We start from the raw sequence: 23,909 nt of genomic DNA, 5'->3' as shown, positions 1-23,909 counted from the left end.
TCCCCCCTGGTGACAAGTCAAGTTCTGTTTCATCTGTCTGTCTAATCCAATCTAGTCGTTGGACCCCCATGTCCATGACGTGCTTTGTTAATTAGCATCATTAGGATAAAATTAAGGGAGCAAACTCCACAGGAAAAAAACGAGTGGCTCTTGTTCAGAAAGCGGACGCCACTTGTTTGTAAGATTAGGCACCTACTCTAAATTTTTAAGATTAGGGACCCTGGTGTTCCTGGCCTCAGGGCCGGATTAGGACAAAATTGGGCCTGATGCTGCAGCGCAAAAAAAGGCCTAGTTTTTCTCGCTATCATTGTTGCCTGTGCATTCGACACTCACTCGTCTGTTTTCATCTGGGCCTACTTCAGGAATGGGCCTAATGCTGCAGCATCAATAGCACCCACCTTAATCCGGCCCTGCCTGGCCTTACCCCCCGTGAACCTTAAATTCAGGGTTTGTAGTTGGGGTAGGCCAGTCGAAAACAAACAACAAGAAGGAGATGGCGTCCACTTTTTGAACAAGACCCAAATGAGTTAATGGGGAAAACAGTTAAATCAAATAAAATTAGCAAAACTGTAACAAAAAAAAGCCAACGTTTCTTAAATTTGTTGAGGTAAATCTTACACTTCTGTTTCTAAATGTAGAATGTGAAAAAAAAAGTCAACCAGTTCATTATTTAAATCAACTGGAGACCAAATGACTCACTGATTGTGAAGCCGGTTGGAACAAAATCCTGCGGCCGCGGGGGGTCCCACGGCACCGGGCGCGAGCGCTTGCATCGCAGCGAATCAGCGAGCCCATGCGAGTTAAGCGGCGCCCCTGCTAAGCTTCTTTCTAAGCGTCCTCCTTAGCAACCGGGAGGGCGGGGTTGGTGGAGAGGGGGGGGGGGGCTGCCGGCTTTAAATGTTTATAGCGCCCCGCCATTCGCGTGCGACCGCAGCTCTCCTCGCTCGACTCTGCTCTGCTCCGCCCCTCCGCCTCCTCGCCTTCGGGTTGCCAGAGATTGCATCAGCTCACATGACTCCGACGTCCTCTCTTCCCGCTTTCTTGCCGACACCGTGGCCTCGTCGCGTCGCGCATGCTCACATCACAGATCATTGGATGTCTCTAAGCAGAAGAGCGCCGACTGCGCTTCTCATTGGTTACAGTGCCAGTCACTCAGATACGTATTCCTCATCCCGCCTCTTACGTCGGCAGCCTCGCCGTTTATAAGGAGCCGGGAGTTTCCAGTCTCTTAGTTCGCGACGCCGCTGAACAATGAGTAACATGTGTGAAAGGCCTTGCGTTCAAGAGAAGAGTCGGAGACAGTCCAGAAAGGGCAGCCACAAGCGGAAGAAGGTGAGAGTTCATGTTTAAAGCACTTCTGTGGGATTCCCTGGAGGGTGTGGAATGAAGTGAAGGGGGCGACCGGCTAAGTAGACACCGGACGTGGGCGGGTGGGCACCGTCCTTTTAAATGAACCAGCGGATAGGCTGGCAGCGCGATGTTGAGGGGGTGGTGTCTCTTAAAGAGAATATAAGTTTAGTTATATACAGCGCCTTACGGGCTGCTTCGTAATTTTATTTACGTGTATAATGGCACCGCTGTCAGCTGAACTGACTGGCACAGGGTCGGAGGTGACGCCTACACTGACCGTGGGTGACAAATTAACTTGCGGGTTTCAATTCTTGTAAATTCGTCTACACGCCATAAACAAAGACGAGAGTGGTGTAATGGTGTGTGTCACGTGTCACCTTGATTGTCAACCGCATCCGTGAATGACAGCTAGCGATGATCAAGGTCTCTGTGATGCGTAAGCCGTAATTCGGGGTGGGAGCCTTCTGATCCGGGCAGACGTCGTGTCAGCTGATTAGCAAAGACCACAGAAGCGGAACGACGACGGGGGACCAGGAGTGAAACAATAGCACCGGAGTGGTCCTGAGCAGTTTAGACCGGATGGGGACCGCGACACCACATGGAGAACCTGATGAGCTAAACGTCCTGATTTAAAATCACACCTAGAAGGAACAGTTAACATTTGCTGTCCTGTTATTGTGGACTAGAAGAATGGAGGAGTTTGGACACTCGGTGAGGAGGTTTATGACTGTCCTCCAGCTTTTCATATTTTGCCTATGGAAAAGCACCGGCTGTGGTTGCCTTTCAAATCGCTGGCTCTTTTGTTTCTACAACTGATGGTGTAGCTCAGCTTTAAAAAAGAAAGTGAACCCTCAACACGTTTCAGATGGTGCCTGCCTTTTAAGGAATACACCACCCCAAAGTTATTTTTCATAAACCTGTTCTTACTCCATATAGCTTGTAGTGATGGCCAAAAAAAATTTAAGATGTAAAGTCATTTCCTCATCCAGAACGAGAGAAACAAGTTGGTGGCTGGGACTGCACAACGGTAGATGTGACGAACCTCGGTGGGTGTCTCGCATAATCCAGGGGTCAGTTAGCCAGTCGTGGGCTCAGAATGGGCATTTTTTTTGATGAAATATTCGGTTAATTTCGGAAACCTTTGACAAAGCGTTCATTCCCATAACGTGCTTTTGAATTGGAGACCTGCCTCTACCCTCTCGAGGTGGGTGGATGGATTTGTCTTCATGTGTGTGATGTTTCTGGAAGTAGCTAACAATATTTTAGCAAATCAAAGTCCTGTTTTGAGCCTGGGACTGGATACCGGGGGTGGTGTTATGTGACTGGAGAAATGCAACAAGTCTTTTAATATTCTTTACCTTTATATTAAACTCCCCAGTCCTGTTTTGCATGAATTCCCAAGACTTAAATATTTTTCCTTTGTCATTGCTGCAGAGTCGCATGCATGGGGCGACTAGTAGGATATTAAAACCTTTTTTAGGTTATTGGATTACCCCACCTATAAAGTGTAAGTGGGCTACAGCCTGCCTTTCTAACTCTGCGTTTCCTCTTTTCAGATTTATAGAGACACACGTACCCCGCCAACGCACCAGCAGACGTGATCACTGGGTAAGTCTGTCAGTCCGTCACCCTCCTGGCACCGAGTAAACCCACCAGGAGGGGCATGAATGACCTTTCTTTTGACTTGCAGGGTAATCTGTGCAGGGGCACAGCGGCATGAGTTCACCATCCATGGCTTCCTTGCCTTGGCCAGGAGAATTTGGTGTGGCTGAACTTGATGCCTGGTATGAAGACCTTCAAGACATCCTTTGTTCGGATGGAGGAGACTGGAAGTGTGAGCAGGTGCAGGACCCCACGCAGGTGAGTGCGCTGAGATGCAGGGCTAAACTTACTAGGAGGCTGAGTGCCCGACTGATGGCGGGTGTGCGACGTCTCGTTTTAGGCAGAGGCTGGGTTCCTGGATGACCTGGAGAGCTGCTCTCTTGCGTGGTTCAGTGGCGTCACCGAGTCGCAGCTGGTGGCCGAGCTGTCTGCCCCTATTCCATCTGACGTTTACGAGGGTGCGGACATCACAGAGCTGTTGGACAATCGAGAGCGGGACAGCAGTAACTCTTCAGTGTCTGACACAACTGACCAACAGCGGGCACTCCCTGAGATCTCTGTAACCCTGGGGACAAAACGCAAGAGGGAGAGCAGCGGTGGCGCTGGTGGCAACAAGAAGAGTCGAAAGGAGCAGGACCTCGAGAACGAGAAGGTGGTGACGGAGCTGATGGAGCAGAATGAGCGGCTCAAACAGGAAATTGAGCGACTCACGGAAGAGGTCAGGAGGACCAGGGAGGCACTGATTGACAAGTTGGTTAGCAGCAGAGCTCCGTGATGGGCAACTGGAGGTGGGTGATGGACTTGTCTTGGCAAGCTGAGTGTTTAAGCTCTCCTGGCAGAGGGCAATGTGGGCAAGAGACAGGTGGGCATAGCCCTTGACAAGCAGGGGGGCAATCCTGTGTTGTACCAGCTGCTTCTTATGTCTACAGTTTGGACCTAATTTGCATGTGTGCTTTCTTTTTATATTGTAGAAACATTTGAATAATCATGTAAATAAAATCTCACGTTCACCATTCTCGTTTTTCTTCCTACCATTTTTATACAAACCAAGTAGCATATTAAACTGCTTAACCTGAGCAGGGTTGGTGCCCATTACAGTAAGCATTGATCACAAGGACCCCTGGCCAGGGTGCCAGTCTGCCTCCATCACATGACCCCAGGTAAGTGACCAGGGGGCATCTGCAGAAAGGGAGACCCCAAAGAAAAGGTGTGGTGCTTCCAGGCTTAATTTTGAGACTGGTTGGTCCCTTCATTTTATTAATTTAAATAAGAACTCTTAAATCCCATTCCTAAAATTTGAATGTCAAACGTTCACGACAGGATCAGCACACAGGACTGGAGGTCTGGATTATTTGGTTTGTCACTTTTTCTTTTCCTTCTGAACTGGGGTCTTTCCTTGGGCCACCTGCAGTGCCTTCTTTAGCTCCAACAAGCGTGCCACCTCACTGTTGACTACTGCCTTCTCGGTGCCAAGGGCCTTGAGTTGGCGGACCTTGTCTCCCTAAAATTTTAAATAAAACAATTGATCAGAACCAGCAGTCCTGAAGCAGGTAATGAGACATCAAATGTGCCCGTCCTCACCTGCTGAGCTACGGCCTTGGCCAGTTCCTGCACATCGTCGATGGTGGTGGTCGTGGTGGTTGTTGCCTCCTGTTGATGGTCACACAATGCAATTTGTTAGTGGGGACACCAAAGTGAGAGCAGCGAGAGATCAAATCATCACCAGAAAACACTTACCTGCTTCTCCACAGCTTTATCGGGCTACAGGGGGCAGAAACAAAATCAGAAAATGAAAGGTTGTAGCCACCACACTTGGCACCCATACCCACTGGCAAAGGTGGTCATCAAGTCCTCACCTTTTGTCCTCCAAAGCGCTGCCTCAGGGCCTCCACCTGCTCCACCTCCAGTTTCTGAAACAATGGGCTGATCTGTGGAGAAACGAGAACTAAACTCAAAGGGGGCAAGGAGTGGGTACATTTTTTGGGTTCAGATGACGTGTCCTTCACAGGTAAAGGTTTGGGTGGAGGTGGCTGTGCTGAGTAGAAGGAAGAGTCCAGCAGAGCTCAGTGCGTGCTATGGATGGTACTGGGGTTCTCCTAAACTGGCCCTCTGCCCCCCAGTGGGTACCCAGTCTCTGTCTGATACAAACATGGCACCTTGCTGCCAGCCTGTCCAGATCTATCAAAAACTAAATGTGGATTTGCATGACTGATGATTGCCTCTACAGTTTGGGGCAGAAGTAGTTAATTGGGGGAAAAAATTACCCATGGGCACCTCTTCTTGAAGGAATGAGCACAGGGCAATGCCCTACTGGATAACATGTTTTTTGGGTTGTGGGACAAAGTCTTGGGGAATTTTATTTAGTGACCCACCAGGGCCTGTGGTCCATTTATAATCAATCACCCACACCACTTACTGTGCCAATCTTGTGCCCTGCCGGCAGGATGCACACAAACTCTTCAGTTAGCATGTTGCACAGGGGGGGCGCCTGCAGCTGCTCCTGGATGGTCGCACTGACCGTTGGCATGTATGGCTGCAGCATCACCGACAACAAGCATGCCATGTTGACGGCCACACCTGTGACCGTCGCCGCTCGGCTCCTGTTGATGAAGGGACAGTCACAGTAACATCAAGTTTGTTAACAGATAACAAAAAACACAACATCAACCAAACCTGTAAAACTTGTCCCTTGTGTGTGCCACAGAGCCACCGCCAAGAGTTATCAATAAAAGCAGAAAGTGCCAGTTTGTGGATGATCTTCATCTCATACTTGACCAAAAAGGTACAAATGTGTAAAGTCTAAAGCAGTCACCTTCATGGACTGTGGTGAATATACGCTCGCTGAAAGTGTGACGACTGCTATGTGTCCCAAAAAAGTGGGCACAGGAGCGTGTGTGCCAGTTTGCCACTCTGTTACACCAGCTTTTCTTTAACTAATGGTCTAGTAAATCTTTCACTCATTGCTGTGACGGTGGGACATCCAGGCTAAATGTGATCGGCCATCGTCTCCAGCCTTTTTAACTTGGGCACCAGTTTTGCTCACGGACCTCTATGGAGGTGGATGAGGGGGTCCCACGTGGAGTTTATTAACACAAGAGTAGAGGGTGGCCTTTGAGCTTCCACACGCTGCAGGCTCGACGTGCCCGACTTTCTACAGACTAGTGCCGGGCCTAAGATGGGAGGTTGGCAGAGATGAGGCCAGCTGGCAGCATACTGACTCCAAAATGCACATCTGCCTGTCAGCATTAAACAGTGCCACCACAGATGTGCCAACATGCCCATGCCAGGGCATTAATGCTCCCATGACAAAAGCGGAACTCTAGATGTGCCCAACGATCCTACCGTCCATTTACTACAAAGACATTTGTTTGACACTTTTATCTCAAGTGACTTACAACATTTGAGGTACCACTGGTTACGTTCTCTTTGGTTTTTCAGGTGGCACTCCGGCAAGTGAAGTGACTTGCCAAGGTGGTCACACTCTGGTGTCAGCGTCAGGATTTGACCCCACAACCTCAAAGCCTTAACCACTGCGCCACCCTGCCTGAAGGGCAGACTTGGCTGCGCACAGCACGCATCTCAACTCTCCTTTAGGCGAACGTTTCCGGCTGTGACCGATGTACGGGTCCCCCTTGGCGTAGCGGAGCATTAGTCTACACTTGGGACTCTCGTGCCCAGAAGGAGGTTTGTACAAGTTTATAGAGTGGCATGCGAGGGCTCGACCGTCACGGCCATTCAGTGGGGGCTTGCGACTTCGACCTTTACCCACATCAACTTCTCTGCATTCTCGGAACCTTCTAGTGATGCTGTGGACCACCGATGGTAAAAATCCCACAAGTGATCGTGTGAGCTCATGTCGAGAGATTTCACTTCCAACGTTCTGTGTGCTTAAGCAATTTAAACACAACGGGGTACACCTGCATGTCAACATCCAAGCAGATGCTCCTCTTATAAGCCGATCATACCCTGGGGGGGCATGGGGCATCCCAAACGCTTTGTTTTTTTTCATTGCAACCCACAGGCACAACAGTCGCCCATCCCAACGTTTGTGGACCGTGCTGCAGACTTCAAAATTGGAATTCTTAATATTTACAAAGTCAAGCATTTAATATCTCGGTTCTGGATGGTTTGTAATTACATATTTCAAATCCCGGCTGAAGACTCACTACTTCAGTTTAGCACACCCTGACTAGAGCTGCTGATTAACTGTACAGACTGCATCTCTGTTGTTAGTCATCAGCACTAAAACAGAAGTAACATGATAGAATAGGTGAGGGTTAGTATCCAATTCTAACTGTTTCTCTTCTCGGTACTCAAAATGTGCCACTTGGTGCCCACTGCCCACCTGCCTGCCTGTGGTAAAGTCATCTCTGACGGCGGATCACAGAGATCGTTGGGTAGCGGGGTCCTTTCATTGGATTGGCTGTCTCAGCTGTGGAATGCCAATAGGGGAGTGTGGCTTGATGGCAGAGGTCTCCAGGACTCTGAACAAGTCCAAATCGTATTATGGGATGTCATCTACTGTTAAATTCTGCTCTGTCCTTCTCATATTTCTATTGCACTTATATATATATATATATATAGAATCTTATGTGATTTTGGGCTATACACAAATAAACTGTACTGTATTGTATATGGAGTAAAAGAGCACTTGGAGTTCACCGCTGTCGGTGTTATTTGCATTTTGCTTCCAGTCCCAGAAGTTTTTGATTTATCCAAATGCACGAGCAGCACCAACCGGCTTCATTCGGGACACTGAGAAAATGGCGACACGTACAACCACCACAAACTGTGAACACTGACAGTGAAATCAAGTAGAGGATCTGTCACTTTGGAGCAAAGAACAATTTATATTGAAACGCTGTAGAGTGTGTGTTGGACCACCAGAACCATACTGGACCAATGAGGCCTGCACAGCACGCACACAGACAGACAGACAGACAGACACAGAGACACACACAGACAGACAGAGACAGAGACAAACAGAGGCACACACAGACAGACAGAGACAAACACACAAACAGACAGACAGAGACAGACACAAACACACAGAGACAGACACAGATGAGACACACACAGACAGACAGGCAGACAGACAGACACAAACACAAAGAGATGGAGACAGAGACACAGACAAACAGAGACACACACAGACAGACAGAGACAAACACACAGAGACAGACACAAACAGAGACACACACAGACAGACAGAGACACACACAGATGAGACACACACAGACAGACAGGCACAAACACAAAGAGACGGAGACAGAGACACAGACAGAGACAAACAGAGGCACACACAGACAGACAGACAGACAGACAGTGTCCCCTGTTGGCACTGCTGCACCTTCAACACTCGGCTCATTTGCTCGCTTATTCATCGGCCCTGACCAGAAATGAACTGACCCTCTTGTATTTATCACAAAAGAGGGAACTCAATTTTAATACGACTAACTGTTAGGTTTTTACATTTGTCTCTCAGTAACTCTGTCCCCCCAACTTGCTTAAATGTGTACAAATTCTCAGTCAACAGTGGAGTGGAGGACGGAGAGATGATGCTGACCTGGCAGGAGTGGAGGGAGCAAGTGGACTGATGGTCTTGTGTGTCACTACTGTGAGAGAAGCAGCAGCAGCAGCAGGGTAACCCTTTAATTATCTGCACCCGAGCTTTGTAGCACCCTGACCCCCCCAATCCACCCCCCCACAGACACGACTCCCACTTACGTGTCACACACTTCTATCCAATAACGGAGCCGGTGCAGACCGAAGCTCGTATGTATGGCACATGCTGCACTCACCGGTCCGCGTCACTCCCCTTCAGCCGTTTCCAAGGCTCGTTCACCTGGATGTACTGGTTTCCATGGCGAGAGATATTCAGGATGCACTTCAAAGCATCCCGGATTCTGGAAGACAAGCAGGCCATGAAGACCGTGTGACCAGGCCAGGAGCCGTTTAAGTAAGGTCAAAGTGCACTCACCGAACCTTCTCGAGAAGCTGCAGGTACTGGCGCAGCTCCCACGTCGTTAGCGCAAGCAGCCTCTGGTCCTCTTGGTTCAGCTCCATGGTCGGCACACGCCCCTCAAAGAACTTGGATACAAACATGGCAGCCCTGGGGGCGAGATGAGCAGTGGTTAAGAAGGTGCAGCCCGTGGACTCCTTTGGGCGGGCAGGAAGGCAGGCTCAGTACCTGTTCACGAAGTTACCCAGGTTGTTGAGCAGCTCCGAGTTGTTCTTCAGCAGCAGGTCGCTCCAACAGAAGGCACTGTCCTGCCCCTCAGGGCGAATGAAGAGAAGGTAGAAGCGCCAGATATCCGCGGGGATGCCCGTGTCTTTAGCCATGTCTCCAAAGACGCCCACCCCACGGCTCTTGGAGAACTTGCCATCTTCATAGTTGAGGTACTCTGGGGGCAGACACAGAGGGATTTAGGACATGGAGGGAGCTTCATGGAAGGGAGGCGTGCTGTACTCACCTGTGGCGATTAAGTGGTTCACCAAGGTGTAGTTGTCCTCAGCCCCGAGCAAAGAGCAAGGGAACACAACACTGTGGAACGGCACGTTGTCTTTGGCCATGAAGTTGTAGAGCTGCACCTGCGAAACCAGAGAGAAGACGACTGGCATAAAAGAGGCGAGGGGATGCCAACACATGGCCCGCAGTAAAATTCAAAAAGGGCTGCTCACCTTGTCTGGGTTCTTCCACCACTTTTCCCACTGGTCAGTGTAGTTTGCAGTAATGGACAGATAGCCGATGGGGGCATCAAACCAAACGTAGAACACCTGAGAGAACGGCAAAGTAAGGGGGGATTAAAAGTGACAGATAAAAGAATTTTTCAGGGGAACATTCGTTTAGAAAGCATCCACCTGTGGGGTCAAACCAAGATCTCACTGTAAAGGAGCAGATGGCACCCATTGTACTAACCTCAGTACTGCCACCTCTTAATGTCTGCTTGCTCCAGACATCGGCTTCCCCAGTGCCCCCTCACACCCAAGACCCCCATCATTGGCCTCGTCGCTCCTCTCTGGACTTTCTCTGGTGCTGCAGTGTCTTTTCTTGTAATATGGAGACCCAAACCTGCGCTCAGAACTTCACAGGAGGCCTCGCTTAATAAAGAACAACTGCTGTGCACTCACAAGGGGAGTCCTGGTGTGCCAAAGCTGCAAATTTATATATACAGCACATCCAGAAAGTATTCCCAGCGCTTCATCACTTTTTCCACATTTTGTTATGTTACAGCCTTATTCCAAAATGGATTAAATTCATTTTTTTCCTCAGAATTCTACACACAACACCCCATAATGACAACATGAAAAAAGTTTACTTGAGGTTTTTGCAAATTTATTAAAAACAAAAAAACTGAGAAATCCCATGTCCATAAGTATTCACAGCCGTTGCTCAATACTTTGTCGATGCGCCTTTGGCAGCAATTCCAGCCTCAAGTCTTTTTGAATATGATGCCACAAGCTTGGCACACCTATCCTTGGCCAGTTTGGCCCATTCCTCTTTGCAGCACCTCTCAAGCTCCATCAGGTTGGATGGGAAGCGTCGGTGCACAGCCATTTTAAGATCTCTCCAGAGATGTTCAATCGGATTCAAGTCTGGGCTCTGGCTGGGCCACTCAAGGACATTCACAGAGTTGTCCTGAAGCCACTCCTTTGATATCTTGGCTGTGTGCTTAGGGTCGTTGTCCTGCTGAAAGATGAACCGTCGCCCCAGTCTAAGGTCACGAGCGCTCTGGAGAAGGTTTTCATCCAGGATGTCTCTGTACATTGCTGCAGTCATCTTTCTCTTTATCCTGACTAGTCTCCCAGTCCCTGCCACTGAAAAACATCCCCACAGCATGATGCTGACACCACCATGCTTCACTGTAGGGATGGTGCCAGGTTTCCTCCAAATGCGACGCCTGGCATTCACACCAAAGAGTTCAATCTTTGTCTCATCAGACCAGAGAATTTTCTTTCTCATGGTCTGAGAGTCCTTCAGGTGCCTTTTGGCAAACTCGAGGCGGGCTGCCATGTGCCTTTTACTAAGGAGTGGCTTCCGTCTGGCCACTCTACCATACAGGCCTGATTGGTGGATTGCTGCAGAGATGGTTCTCCTCTCTCCACAGAGGGCCTCTGGAGCTCTGACAGAGTGACCATCGAGTTCTTGGTCACCTCCCTGACTAAGGCCCTTCTCCATCAATCGCTCAGTTTAGATGGCCGGCCAGGTCTAGGAAGAGTCCTGGCGGTTTTGAACTTCTTCCACTTACAGATGATGGCCACTTACAAATTAAGGCCACTGTGCTCATTGGGACCTTCAAAAGAGCAGAAATTATTCTGTAACCTTCCCCAGATTTGTGCCTTGAGACAATCCTGTCTCGGAGGTCTACAGACAATTCCTTTGACTTCATGCTTGGTTTGTGCTCTGACATGAACTGTCAACTGTGGGACCTTCTATAGACAGGTGTGTGCCTTTCCAAATCATGTCCAGTCAACTGAATTTACCACAGGTGGACTCCAATGAAGCTGCAGAAACATCTCAAGGATGATCAGGGGAAACAGGATGCACCTGAGCTCAATTTGGAGCTTCATGGCAAAGGCTGTGAATACTTATGTACATGTGCTTTCTCAATTTTTTTATTTTTAATACATTTGCAAAAACCTCAAGTAAACTTTTTTCACGTTGTCATTATGGAGTGTTGTGTGTAGAATTCTGAGGAAAAAAATGAATCGAATCCATTTTGGAATAAGGCTGTAACATAACAAAATGTGGAAAAAGTGATGCGCTGGGAATACTTTCTGGATGCACTGTATAACAGATGCCTATATTTCATTATATTTTGATCAAGACAAACAAACAAAGTTTGAACTTAAACACAGGGCACTCGCACGGGCAACTTAACATCAAAGCATCCCGTTTTCCCGACTTGTACGACGTGTTGATTATCCTATCACTTGGAAACCGAACTCCGACAGCCAGCCAATCAAAGGTGTGTATTTGCCCAAATCTCTAAGTCGTATCACAAATAAAGGCCCACATTACACGTCTCAAACTTTTCCAACGGAAAGAGAGAGAAAGACAAAAAGGTGACATCAGCAGAAGAGACAAAGACACGTGTGACCGTTTCATCTTAACATCAGAGGACGTAACTCACGCCATTTGCTTGATCAAAATCCGCCCAAGGACATTCACTTTTGACATCCCTGACTTTTTCTAAGGACTATATATACACATCCAGGCTTATGTTTTCTTCCACTGATATTACTGTTCCTTTAATAAATAACAAGTGGGAAGGAAACCTGGGTGACAGCCAGCCCAAACCCCGACACGAACACACAAGCACAGTCCCGGGTGCAAATAAAAGGAAGGTTTTTATTATAAATACCTCCAAAAATTGTTACACAAGCATAAAACACTGCTTTCCCTCTCTCTGCAATAATTTCTCTCACCAGCGCATTGCCCTCCTCCAGTCAAGTGTTGCCTCTCTACCACCCAGGTCCGACTCACCTGGATCAGGGAATGCGGTCCCTTTAATTACACACCCGGGAGTACCTCCGGTGCCAGTGCAAGTGCCATATTGAAGTACGTCTAGGCCACACAATAGGGAGCTTGTTTCCCTGAAATGTCCTCTTGCGGCACCCAGTGACCCCAGCAGGGTTGCCCTGGCAGACTACAATTCCCAGCATGCCTTGCTGGCTTCCCACTAGGTGTGGATATCTGGGACTGCTGCCATCCAGCGTGCTGGGGGAATAAACTCTCCCCAGCCATATCTCTTCTTTTACAGGGCTGTCCATCCATCTCTTCCTTCTGGGTCTCGTCCAGCCCATGTGACATCTAAACAAGTTACTCTTAACTTTGTATACGTTGTCTTTATACATAAAGTGATTGAAGTAATGACGTAGAGCACCTGGAGCAGTAGGAAGTGCCACATGAACCGAACTGTGGGGTTTATCGGCCGAGGATGAGGAGCTCAGTCCAATAGTGAGCGGAGTATTAAAGTAAGACATTCATTGGCTGATAAATGGCCTGTAAGCCAGGGATGCGGAGACTTTGTATGTCTATATATACAGTAGACCCCCTGCAAAGTTGTGGCCTCAGTCGTTTGCAGATTTTTCCTTAGAACCTAACTAATAATTGTTAGCGGAAACTGAAAATATCCTCCGCAATTTTTTAATGTCTTTAGTCGTAGCAATACTGTACTGTAGAGAGAACGCAAAGCAACCGTAGAGGAAAATGCAGCTTGGGATGGTGAAAGGTGCCAATCCGACAGCGTTCTTCAATTCTCCTTGCTGCTGATTGGCTGCTGCCATGTGACGCATCTCCGGCAGATGCAGCCCAGCATTCCCGTATCATAACAGTTCACTGTGTGTAGCTATCTCGAGTGTTTCACAGAGTGTTTTTTGTTTTGTTCGTCTTAAAGCCCTAAGATGCCGCCCCAAACGCCCTGCACCTTCTAAGGCTTCTGGCAATGAACCGAAGCGCCAGATGAAGTTTAAGACACTCCAGGAGAAGGTTGAACTACTGGATTTGCTCCCGGAACTAAAAAGTTATGCCGCAACTTCCCATCACAATGTTCCTCAAACCTATCAAGAAAAGCCAGGAGAAAACCCACCAGAAGAAGACCCGTCAGAAGATACGACTCCTCCTGAAATAGAGGCACCACCCGAGGAGCTGTAAATCCTCTGCTTTGCTGTGCAGTCATTATCTTCATCGTACTGCACAGCTAATTCATCATCATCGTCAATCAATATCATTCATTATTGGTGATTACCCATACATTTTACTGTATTTTTATTAAAATGATTACGTATTTACCCTACTTATACCAAAGAAAACGCACTTGCATGAATTCCAGTACATAGAGCAGTAACATCGGTATTTGACATTCCAGCACTGCGGAGTCATAGCAGTACAGGACTGTACAGTAGGGATGCCCGTGTACTCATTTTTGTTCTTTTTATTTCGCCTTATACAATTTCTTGTATTTGGAATTTGTTCGTTTTCGCATACCCCTTGGGGTCAGAGCGCAGGGTCAGCCATTGTACAGCCAGCGCCCCTGGAGCAATCACAGGTTAAGGGTCTTGCTCAAGGGCCCAGCAGAGTAGGATCTCTTTTGGCAGTGACGGGGATTCGAACCGGCAACCTTCTGTTGATAACCCTTTGGGACGAAATTCTTCAATAAAATCTGAACATAATTCTTTAATTGGGAACTTAAAGTGAGGAAAACTTAAAAAAGTTATAAGAGCTGAGCAAGCAGGAAGTGTGTCTGAGAAAAGCATTCACACCAATGAGAGGTGAGAGTAACATGGTCTTGTTTGAAAATGGTTGCTAGGAGGGCACGACTTTTAAAAATATCATGGCAATATTATCGTCTTGCAGGACTTGAAAAAAATCTTTTCCAAAAAGATCACGTCTCGTCTCCTGAAAAGTTTCGGTGAAACATTTTTTTTTATATAATAGAGAGATGTATTGTGCCTACGTGACTACACGGTAATACCCAAACTATTCTGAAGTGATGCTGGCACTGTTTAGTGTTTTTTTGTATCTCACACCCTCATAACACCTTTATCGTAAGAATATCCCTTATCTACGATCCGAAGAAAATACGAAGCTGGTTTTAAATTAAATGTCGTTGAAGAGGTGAAAGAAATTGGGAACTGCGCTGCTGCAACAAAATTCGAGGAGTCTGAGAAACTGATGGGAGACTGGAGGAGGCGAAAAGTTGTATTAAGAAAAATGCCAAAGACAAAGTGTGCTCTGTGAACTGGCATTGCCAAATCACATCACCAAACGGTTTTCTGAGCAAAGACAGAACGGATATTTGATTACAAGAAATATGAGAAGAACTGAAGCATTGAAAAGGTCCAAACAGCATCCACAGCAGTGCAATAGTTTCAAAAGTTCTTCTTCAGGATGGTGGAACTCGTTCATGAAGAGAAACGATTTAGCGATACGTCAAAAAACTAAAATAGCACAGAAGCTGCCTGTTGATTTAGTAGACAAGATATTACGTTTTCAGCAGTACATTATCAAGATAACGAAACGATACAACTTTAATTTATCCCATACAGGGAATATGGACGAGACTCCCATGTGTTTCGAGATGTCGGGTGACAGAACAGTGGACACTAAAGGTGTGTGTACAAGTCATGAGAAAACACGATTTACAGTGCTGCTGTCGTGTTTAGCCGATGGAACGAAATGGTGATATTTAAGAGGAAAACAAAATCAAAATTTAAGTTCCCTCCTGGAATCTACACGCACGTTCACAAAAAATGCTGGATGGACAAAAATGGGGTACATTTATGGATTTAAAATGGGTGGAGAAAACAGCCGAATGGCATAATCAATAAAAGTTTGTTGGTGTGGGACATGTTTCACAGTCATGTAACTGGCAGAACAAAATCACCATTAAAAGAAAATAAAAGCACAGCAGCTGTAATACCTGGAGGACTAACTTTGATTTTACGGCCATTTGACGTCTCTCGACAAACCATTTAAAGACAGTGAGAAGAATGGAACAACTGGATGTTAGAAGGTGAAAAAAAAATTAAAAATCACACACAAAAAGCATAGCCATGTGAGCTCCATCACTAGATACCTTGTGTTCTAAACGCATGGTTGAAAGTCAGAGTTGAAACTGAAGTTTAAAAAACTGGAATTTCAAATGCAATGGATGACACAGAAGATGACGCATTATGGGAGAATGATGTCGAGGAGGAAAATGAGCATGAATTAAATGATTGGGATCCCGATGACGAAACGCTAAATAACGAGGATGAACCCGTTTTTGGAGAGGAGAAAGATAAAATACAATAAAATAGCTACCGATACCTAGGTATTCTGTTGCAATTTTGTTTGTTTTGTACAATAGTTTATTTATGATAAATATACCCATTTTTTTGTAACATAACATTTTGTTTTTTTACAAATTTATATTACCGTACCTATAATAAGAATCAACAGTTACCATATATACGCGCCGATAAGTCGGGGCTTGATTTTACCATATAATTTTTGGTATTTTATAATGTCGTTCGTATAAGTCGAATGCGGAAAACTCGGTCCAAGAGATTACGATATGCTAACGCCCACCTGCCAGAGTCACCACGGGGTACACAGCCTTTCTCTTCTATGTATTGTGCCTACTTGACTACACGGTAATACACAAAACAGTGCAAACGTCGCTTCGGAATAGTTTGTGTATCTCACACCCTCATACACCTTTATTGTAAGAGCATCCCTTATCTACGGTGGAGCGGTCAATCAGAAGAAAATGTGAAGCTGGTTTTAAATTAAAAGTCGCTGAAGTGGCGAAAAAAAACTGGTAACTGTGCTTCTACAAAAAAAGTAGACGCGTCTGAGAAACTGATGCAAGATTGGAGGAGGCAAGAAGATGATACAATAAATAAATAAATAATAATAAGTGTCACATTTTTGAACGTGCATATAAAATTGGGGTCTGATTTTATGATCGATTTTTCAGGTTTCAAGACCTGACTTCTACACGAGTCTATACGGTACATTTTGATTTACTTATCCAGGTGCTGTAGGATCCTAACGCAGGTATAAAGACTTTAGCATAACTGGGAGATCCCAGTTCAGGTCACTGGAAAATCCTTTTAGGGTAACCAGCACCTTGCTAGGCCTTTGCTGTGGTAGGGAAAACGGAGCAGAGTCTGCTGTCAGCCATTGTTAAGGCATTCAGAGCTTACTGGCCAGTAGTAAGGACTGCCTGATTTCAAAGGATTTCTGAAGAATTCCACAGGTAGGAATTGAGGGGTGCACTAGTAAAACAAGGCTTATTAACATTTCATGCGGTTAATCATGTCCACTAAATTAAAAAAAAAACTAACAGTGGTAGGCTAGAACATTAGAAATTTGACAAGCCAGGAGGAGAGCGTTCAGTCCATCAAGCCCATATGTCTAGCTGGGAGCTCAGCTGTCCCCTCATCTCCTTCTTTAAAGGTCGTCAGCATTTTTGCTTCAACTCCACATCTCAGTAGATTTCTGGCCCCACCCAGTCAGCTGCCACTCAAGCATTTGGCCACACCCCACCTGCTGCCACTCAATGGTCTAATCCTCTCCGGCCTGCTGCTACACAAGAACTTAAGAAATCGGATGACCGAGGACATCATTGTTTATTTGTCACTTGTTAGTTTAGCTAATTGCTCAGGTGCCTTCTTAAAGGTTGTCTACTTCAACTCCGAGTCTTGGCCATTTGTTCCAAATTCCCACAACTCTCTGCATAAAGAAGAGCTTCCTGGCTTCTGTCTGAAATGCATGTCATCTTAATTTGCACTGCTGTGCTGGAGTACATGACTCACGGTTTTTAATTGTAAGAGCTGCGCCTTTCATGGACGCTTTCACAATAAAACGTGCAAGTAAGAAAAAAAAAACCTTTTGTGCATGGGGGACAGTGGGTGTGCTCCAGTGACTGTGAATTCTACCACCACTCCAGAGGGTGGCGCTGTGTCTCAACACTTTTCTCTTTCTCTCTCTCTCTCCATCTGCAGGTCAGATGATTGACAGCTAGGGCACATCTGACATCATTTCTGGTGACCATCCACCTGGCCCCGCCTCTTCCTGCGAGACGGGCCCAAAACCGGAAGCTCCAACATCTTGGGGCAGCTCTGTTTTGAACTCGCTTCGGCAAAGCCAATTCCACAACAATTGTGTGTATTTTGCCCATTGTTAAAAATGAATGACACAGGGGTGACAAGGCTGGTGCCCCAACTCTTTCTCTGACATTATATTAAACAGTGGTGGGCCAGCACTGACCCCGATGGGCACTACTTCTAACAAACCTCATATTTAATGCCATCAAATGACCAAGCCACAGGCCCTGTAGGGGGCGAGACACGGCAGGGGATGCGTCTGCAAGTCCGCACTACCTGACAATATCTGGATAACGAGAGTGGAAGAGCGAAACAAAGGCTTGGCTTATTAAACTGACTGATCTCTATCGGTCAGGGTCACCTCCAGCTTCACTCTTTCCCGACCGACTCCACCACTATGGGGTCACAAGCGTCAAACAGTTAGCCCAGCTGCGTCAGTCAAAGCGTGTGAAAGCAGCTTCCCAAAGCCCCCTGGTGACACCCCACCTTCTCAGCAAACTCCTCAAGTGGCACCGGCGTGCCCCACTTCAAGTCCCGTGTGATGCAGCGAGGCTTCAGCCCGTCTCGGATCCAGGAGCGGGTAATGAAGCGCGCGTTGGGGGTCCAGTTGCCCTTCTCCAAAGTCGTTTCCAGCCATTCTTCCAGCCGGCCCTCTAGCTGTACGTGCGACAAAGATGGCGTTAGTGTGAGAGGCATCAAAGCCTGGCAGGTGCCAGCCTGGTGGCCCCGTGTACTTACCTTGGGCAGATCCAAAAACAGATGCTTGGATGTCCTCACTGCCGGGGTGTCTCTGCACACTTTACACTGTGGATTCTGAAATAGACACCAGGGTTAGGCAGAACTGCGCCAGGGCAAGACTCCAAATCTGCATTTCCCCACCCAACTCCCTTCTGCACGGCACCTTGAGCTCGACAGCATTGATCAGTTTGCCACACTTGTCACACTGGTCGCCCCGAGCCTCTGGGTAGCTGCAGAATGGACAGACACCCTCTACAAAGCGGTCAGCTAGAAACTTGGCACAGCGCTGGCAGTGGAGCTGCTCCACTGTGTCCTCCAATAGGAAGCCACGCTTCAAGAGCCGCCAAAAGATGTCCTGGGAAATCCTTAAAAACAAGACAGGGGTGTAAGAAGGGGGCACGAGGAACAGGGACACACTGTCGTGAGTGGACTTACTCCGTCTGCTTCGCTGTGGTGGTCCGTCCAAAGTAGTCAAAGGGAAATGCCAAACCAGTGGTAGATCTGCGTGTGGATGGCATTGTACTTTCACAGATCTCCTGAGGCGTGAGACCTTCCTCCATGGCCTTGTCTCTGTTGCCGTTCCATACTCGTCCGTCCCGCACACAAACAGAGTGTTCCAGTTGCGAAGGACGACAGAACCTGAAGAGGCAGGCAGGTGAGCACTTGAGGGCCCAGCAGGCCGTGGGGCAGAGAAGCGTGGACCCACTTACCTGGCAAAGACGTCAGCGCTCAGAACACAGCCGATGATGTTGCCCAGATGAGGCACATTGTTGACATATGGCAGGGCGCTTGTGATGAGAATGTTCCTCTCATCCTGCTGAGGAAGACTAGGAAGTGAAAAAATGGAGAGGGTCAGTGTTGAGAAGTGCCAAGGAGCAACCAAACTAAGGAATGGGGCACCTGGGGGAGACTCACATCGGGTGCACGATCTGCCTACGCTTAGGACAAGCAGTCAAACCCTTTGACCAGGCCTGCACAGCAGCTTGGATCTCTTCATCGGTCAGCAGTCGCTCATCACCATCGTCTACCTGCACACAGAGCCAGAGTAAGGGTACATAAAGACTGCAAGTGGGCACTGCCCTTGGCACAGTCATCACGAGACCTTTACCGTCGGATCGTCCGTTGTCGCTCTAGTGGCCTGCGTGGAGTTTGTCGGCTGCCTCTGAAGGTACGACTTCAAACTCTGTAGGCCGTGCCCCTTGAATGTGCCATCTGATGCTTTCTTACAAGCCGGAAAGGAGCCCACTCTCTGAAACCAGGCAGTTAGAGCTTTGAAGTCCACTAAAAAGACAAGAAACAGGGAGATGAGACCCTTGTGTCCATGGCATGGCCTGTCTCATCTCCCTAAGCGCCCAACAGGGCCTCAACTTACCGGCTGTCAATAGCATGGGCTCAGAGAGAAGTGGATACAGAGTCCCCCACAAAACGACATCTGCAGCCGACAGTTCATCCTGCAGGTGGTAAAAGGGAGAAAAGGGATGGCACCGAGGAGAACTGCAGGCCACAGTGGTAAAGGACGCTTGGTGGAGGTCTTACCGATGTCAGAAAGGTCTTTCCGGTCTTCTGTAAGCTCCGCTCGATATAGGACAGGCTCGGCCGGAGACTTTCCAGTGCCTCGCTCTTCTTGTCCTGCAGAACAGCCAGGCGCAGGGCGTGCAGGGCAACAGGCTGGGGGAAAAAGCAGAGCGACGTCAGACAGAATGACTGGCAGAGGAGTAAATTCAGACTTTCAGAGACCCGAGCAGCCAAACATAAATAATGAGCCGGACTAGGAGTGGGCAGGAGGGGCAACCAAAAATGTGGATGAAAGGGCAGCACTGAAACCACCCGTTTGATGAAGGGATGGCACACGTTAAAATGTCTGTCCTAGCAAGCAGGGGCTCAACAAGCAGTTTTAAAGCGGGTATGCCAAGAATCGGCAGAGAGAAGTGGGGTTTTACCCTTGAATACAGAACACTGTAATTTCAGGGGGCATCAAGATGTGAGAACATTTCACTGTGCAGCCGAAGGACTGATCAGAGTGCCAATGCTGACACCCCTGTCCACCACCACAAGTGCCTACAAATGGCATGGGAGTGGCATGGGTATAAGGAATATAAATAAACGGGTCTGGTCTGATGAATCAGGTTTTCATTTGGATCATCTGGATGGACAGGTGCATGGGGCATCATTTACCAGGGGAAAAGAGGGCAGCAGGATGCAGTAATGGGGAGAAGGCGAGCCTGCAAAGGCAGTAATGCTCTGGGCAACGTGCTGCTGGGAATCCTTGAGTTCTGGCATTCATGTGGATGTTACCAACCTAAAGATAGTTGCAGACAACCCTTCATGACGGTGTTGTGGTTCAGAAAGATGATGCACCCTGCTACACCACAAAAAAATTGTACAGGAACGGTTTGAGGAACACAACAAAGAGTGCAAGGTGCTGTTTTTTCCAGCACAGGTGTTTCGATCACATTGAGATCCAGGGATTTTGGTGGCTAAGTCAAGTTTGGCATGGAGGGCCCACCTCCCAACTCACTGGATTGAAAGGATCTGCTGCCAACGTCCTGGAGGCAGGAAACCACAGGGCACCTTCAGAGGTCTTGTAGAGGTCCATGACGGGGGGGACGGGGGACATACACACTGACTGGCAGGTGCTTTTAATGTTGTGGCTGGCCGGTGTGTGTGTGTGTGTGTATGTATTACATATACAGTGCATCCGGAAAGTATTCACAGCACTTCATCACTGTTTCCACATTTTGTTATGTTACAGCCTTATTCCAAAATGGATTAAATTCATTTTTTTTCCTCAGAATTCTACACACAACACCCCATAATGACAACGTGAAAAAAAGTTTACTTGAGGTTTTTGCAAATTTATTAAAAATAAAAAAATTGAGAAATCACATGTCCATAAGTATTCACAGCCTTTGCCATGAAGCTGAAAACTGAGCTCAGGTGCATCCTGTTTCCCCTGATCATCCTTGAGATGTTTCTGCAGCTTCATTGGAGTCCACCTGTGGTAAATTCAGTTGACTGGACATGATTTGGAAAGGCACACACCTGTCTATAGAAGGTCCCACAGTTGACAGTTCATGTCAGAGCACAAACCAAGCATCAAGTCAAAGGAATTGTCTGTAGACCTCCGAGACAGGATTGTCTCGAGGCACAAATCTGGGGAAGGTTACAGAAAAATTTCTGCTGCTTTGAAGGTCCCAATGAGCACAGTGGCCTCCATCATCCATAAGTGGAAGAAGTTCAAAATCACCAGGACTCTTCCTAGTGCTGGCCGGCCATCTAAACTGAGCAATTGGAGGAGAAGGGCCTTAGTCAGGGAGGTGACCAAGAACCCGATGGTCACTCTGTCAGAGCTCCAGAGGTCCTCTGTGGAGAGAGGAGAACCTTTCAGAAAGACAACCATCTCTGCAGCAATCCACCAATCAGGCCTGTATGGTAGAGTGGCCAGACGGAAGCCACTCCTTAGTAAAAGGCACATGGCAGCCTGCCTGGAGTTTGCCAAAAGGCACCTGAAGGACTCTCAGACCATGAGAAAGAAAATTCTCTGGTCTGATGAGACAAAGATTGAACTCTTTGGTGTGAATGCCAGGCGTCACGTTTGGAGGAAACCTGGCACCATTCCTACAGTGAAGCATGGTGGTGGCAACATCATGCTGTGGGGATGTTTTTCAGCGGCAGGGACTGGGAGACTAGTCAGGATAAAGGGAAAGATGACTGCAGCAATGTACAGAGACATCCTGGATGAAAACCTGCTCCAGAGCGCTCTTGACCTCAGACTGGGGCGACGGTTCATCTTTCAGCAGACTTCTGACACACTGTAATCAGAATCGTCATTAAGGCCACCTGCCCAGCTTTCCTCCTCTGTCACCAGCCAGCGTGGAGGAAAAGTCAGGCAGCTCCTCTTCATTATGTTGTTAACAAACTTTAAGGAACGGAAATGATGGCATAGGGATTTGTGAAGTACCACACCACTCCATACTCACCCTCCTGAGCAGGGTTGGTGGCACCTAAGAAGACACTAGGGGGCTTCAAAGGGAGGAACAATCCTTGGACAGGGTGCCAGACCATCACAGGCTAAACAAGTACTTTGAGCTACATTATTTGTATGAAAATGTGCTATATAAATAAATGTTGTTGTTGTAAACACACACACACACATATATACACAGGCCAATTTAGTGTTACCAGTCCACCTAACCTACATGCCCTTGGACTGTGGGAGGAAACTGGAGCACCTGAAGGAAAATCACACAGACACGGGGAGAACATGCAAAGTCCACACCTGGGGAACCCAAAATACGAAAAAAAGCAGTTGTTGACCAGGGCGCTGCCACCCAATAGAGGACCAGCAAAGAAACACACCAGGATTGTAACCAGGAACTCAAGCCACACTGTCACAGAGACCTAAACACTAAGCAAAAACCAAAGTCAAAATGGGAATGAGAAGTTCAGTCTTTGGGAATTGATTTACAAACTCATGTAGAAAGTGACTGGAATAAAACAAATCCTTCTAACCTCTGTTTGTAATTGGCATTGAGGTTGAGACCTATGTGACCATTCCTACAACTGCGGACTAGCCACAAAATGGTGTCCAAAGAAATCTCTCTGTTATATACAGAAAAAATCCTGGGTCGAGATGTGACTTTTTCCACAGAGATCACTTCAAGTCCTGTGGTTAAATCTCCAGGCCTGCGGTCCACTCACCTCTCATTGGTGTGAATGCCATTGTCAGACACAGTTCCTGCACTCTCAGCTCTTATAAAGGTGCGAGCAGGGCGGAAATAAAAGACAAAGAGTAGAAGACAAAGTAGAACGTCGTAAAGAATTCAAAAACGTTGGCGCGATACACATGCAGAGCAGGTTTGAGATTATGAAAGTAGGAAAATTCGAAGGTCTCAAAAAACTGAAAGTAAAGATCGCATTAATGCTAACAAATGGAAATTATTACTTGGTGAAATAACGGAACAGCGAAAAAAGATCAAATTGATATGGACAAAGGTGATATGACAGAAGTGCAGTCAAATGAAAAAGTTTGGGGACCCCTCTCAGCCTGCATAATAATTGACTCTCCTTTCAACAATAAAGATAACAGTGGTATGTCTTTCATTTCCTAGGAGTACTGCGGTGTTTTCTGAACAAAGATTTTTAGTGACGCAGTATTTAGTTGTATGAAATTAAATCAAATGTGACAAACTGGCTGTGCACAAATGTGGGTCCCCTTGTCATTGTGCTGATTTGAATGCCTGTCACTGCTCAATGCTGATTGGTTAGATGAGCTTGTTAAGCCTTGAACTTCATAGACCAGTGTGTCCCATCATGAGATATAAAGGGATTTAAGGTGGTCAATTACAAGTTGTTCTTCCTTCCCTTTGACTCTCCTCTGAAGAGTGACAGCATGGGATCCTCAAAGCAACTCTCCAAAGATCAGAAAACAAAGATTGTTGAGTCTCCTGGTTTAGGGGAAGGCTACAAAAAGCCATCTCAGAGGTTTAAACTGTCAGTTTCTGTAACTGTAAGGAATGGAATCAGGAGATGGAAGGCCACAGGCACAGTTGCTGTTAAACCAGCAGGTCTGGCAGGTCAAGAAAAATACAGGAGCGGCACAAGAGCAGGATTGTGAGAAT

At 47.2% G+C, this 23,909-nt stretch overlaps 2 protein-coding genes across 2 annotated transcripts in view; one reads left to right on the top strand and one right to left on the bottom strand.

Annotated features, from left to right (window-relative positions):
* The first annotated feature begins 1,175 nt into the window (after window positions 1–1,175).
* On the top strand, window positions 1,176–3,929 carry ddit3 (DNA-damage-inducible transcript 3). Its single transcript, XM_028792545.2, has 4 exons — window positions 1,176–1,332; window positions 2,907–2,958; window positions 3,041–3,210; window positions 3,293–3,929. Exons 3-4 carry the CDS (start codon window positions 3,067–3,069, stop codon window positions 3,725–3,727), a joined length of 579 nt encoding a protein of 192 aa, XP_028648378.1. The 5' UTR covers window positions 1,176–1,332; window positions 2,907–2,958; window positions 3,041–3,066; the 3' UTR covers window positions 3,728–3,929.
* A 247-nt stretch (window positions 3,930–4,176) lies between these two features.
* Window positions 4,177–23,909, bottom strand: part of mars1 (methionyl-tRNA synthetase 1) — a 45,511-nt gene continuing 25,778 nt past the window's right edge. The window contains 23 exon segments of the mRNA XM_028792544.2: window positions 4,177–4,453; window positions 4,534–4,602; window positions 4,690–4,713; window positions 4,809–4,880; window positions 5,369–5,552; window positions 8,754–8,858; window positions 8,933–9,064; window positions 9,143–9,356; window positions 9,426–9,543; window positions 9,634–9,729; window positions 18,037–18,207; window positions 18,289–18,363; window positions 18,452–18,653; window positions 18,724–18,764; window positions 18,766–18,815; window positions 18,818–18,856; window positions 18,859–18,916; window positions 18,918–18,927; window positions 18,999–19,115; window positions 19,204–19,316; window positions 19,397–19,569; window positions 19,661–19,739; window positions 19,825–19,956. Coding sequence (XP_028648377.2) covers window positions 4,313–4,453; window positions 4,534–4,602; window positions 4,690–4,713; window positions 4,809–4,880; window positions 5,369–5,552; window positions 8,754–8,858; window positions 8,933–9,064; window positions 9,143–9,356; window positions 9,426–9,543; window positions 9,634–9,729; window positions 18,037–18,207; window positions 18,289–18,363; window positions 18,452–18,653; window positions 18,724–18,764; window positions 18,766–18,815; window positions 18,818–18,856; window positions 18,859–18,916; window positions 18,918–18,927; window positions 18,999–19,115; window positions 19,204–19,316; window positions 19,397–19,569; window positions 19,661–19,739; window positions 19,825–19,956 — 2,415 coding nt within the window. The 3' untranslated portion in view covers window positions 4,177–4,312.

The sequence above is a fragment of the Erpetoichthys calabaricus genome, chromosome 3, assembly GCF_900747795.2.
Source record: "Erpetoichthys calabaricus chromosome 3, fErpCal1.3, whole genome shotgun sequence".
In the NCBI taxonomy this organism is placed as follows: Eukaryota; Metazoa; Chordata; class Cladistia; order Polypteriformes; family Polypteridae; genus Erpetoichthys; species Erpetoichthys calabaricus.
The sequence above is the reverse complement of the archived record's forward strand: the minus strand, read 5'-3'. Positions and strand labels throughout refer to the sequence as shown.

Coding starts and splice junctions, on each gene's coding strand:
- ddit3 (XM_028792545.2), top strand. CDS start 3,067: ATGAGTTCACCATCCATGGCTTCCTTGCCTTGGCCAGGAGAATTTGGT. Junction 3,211..3,292: donor AGGTGCAGGACCCCACGCAG/GTGAGTGCGCTG, acceptor GTCTCGTTTTAG/GCAGAGGCTGGGTTCCTGGA.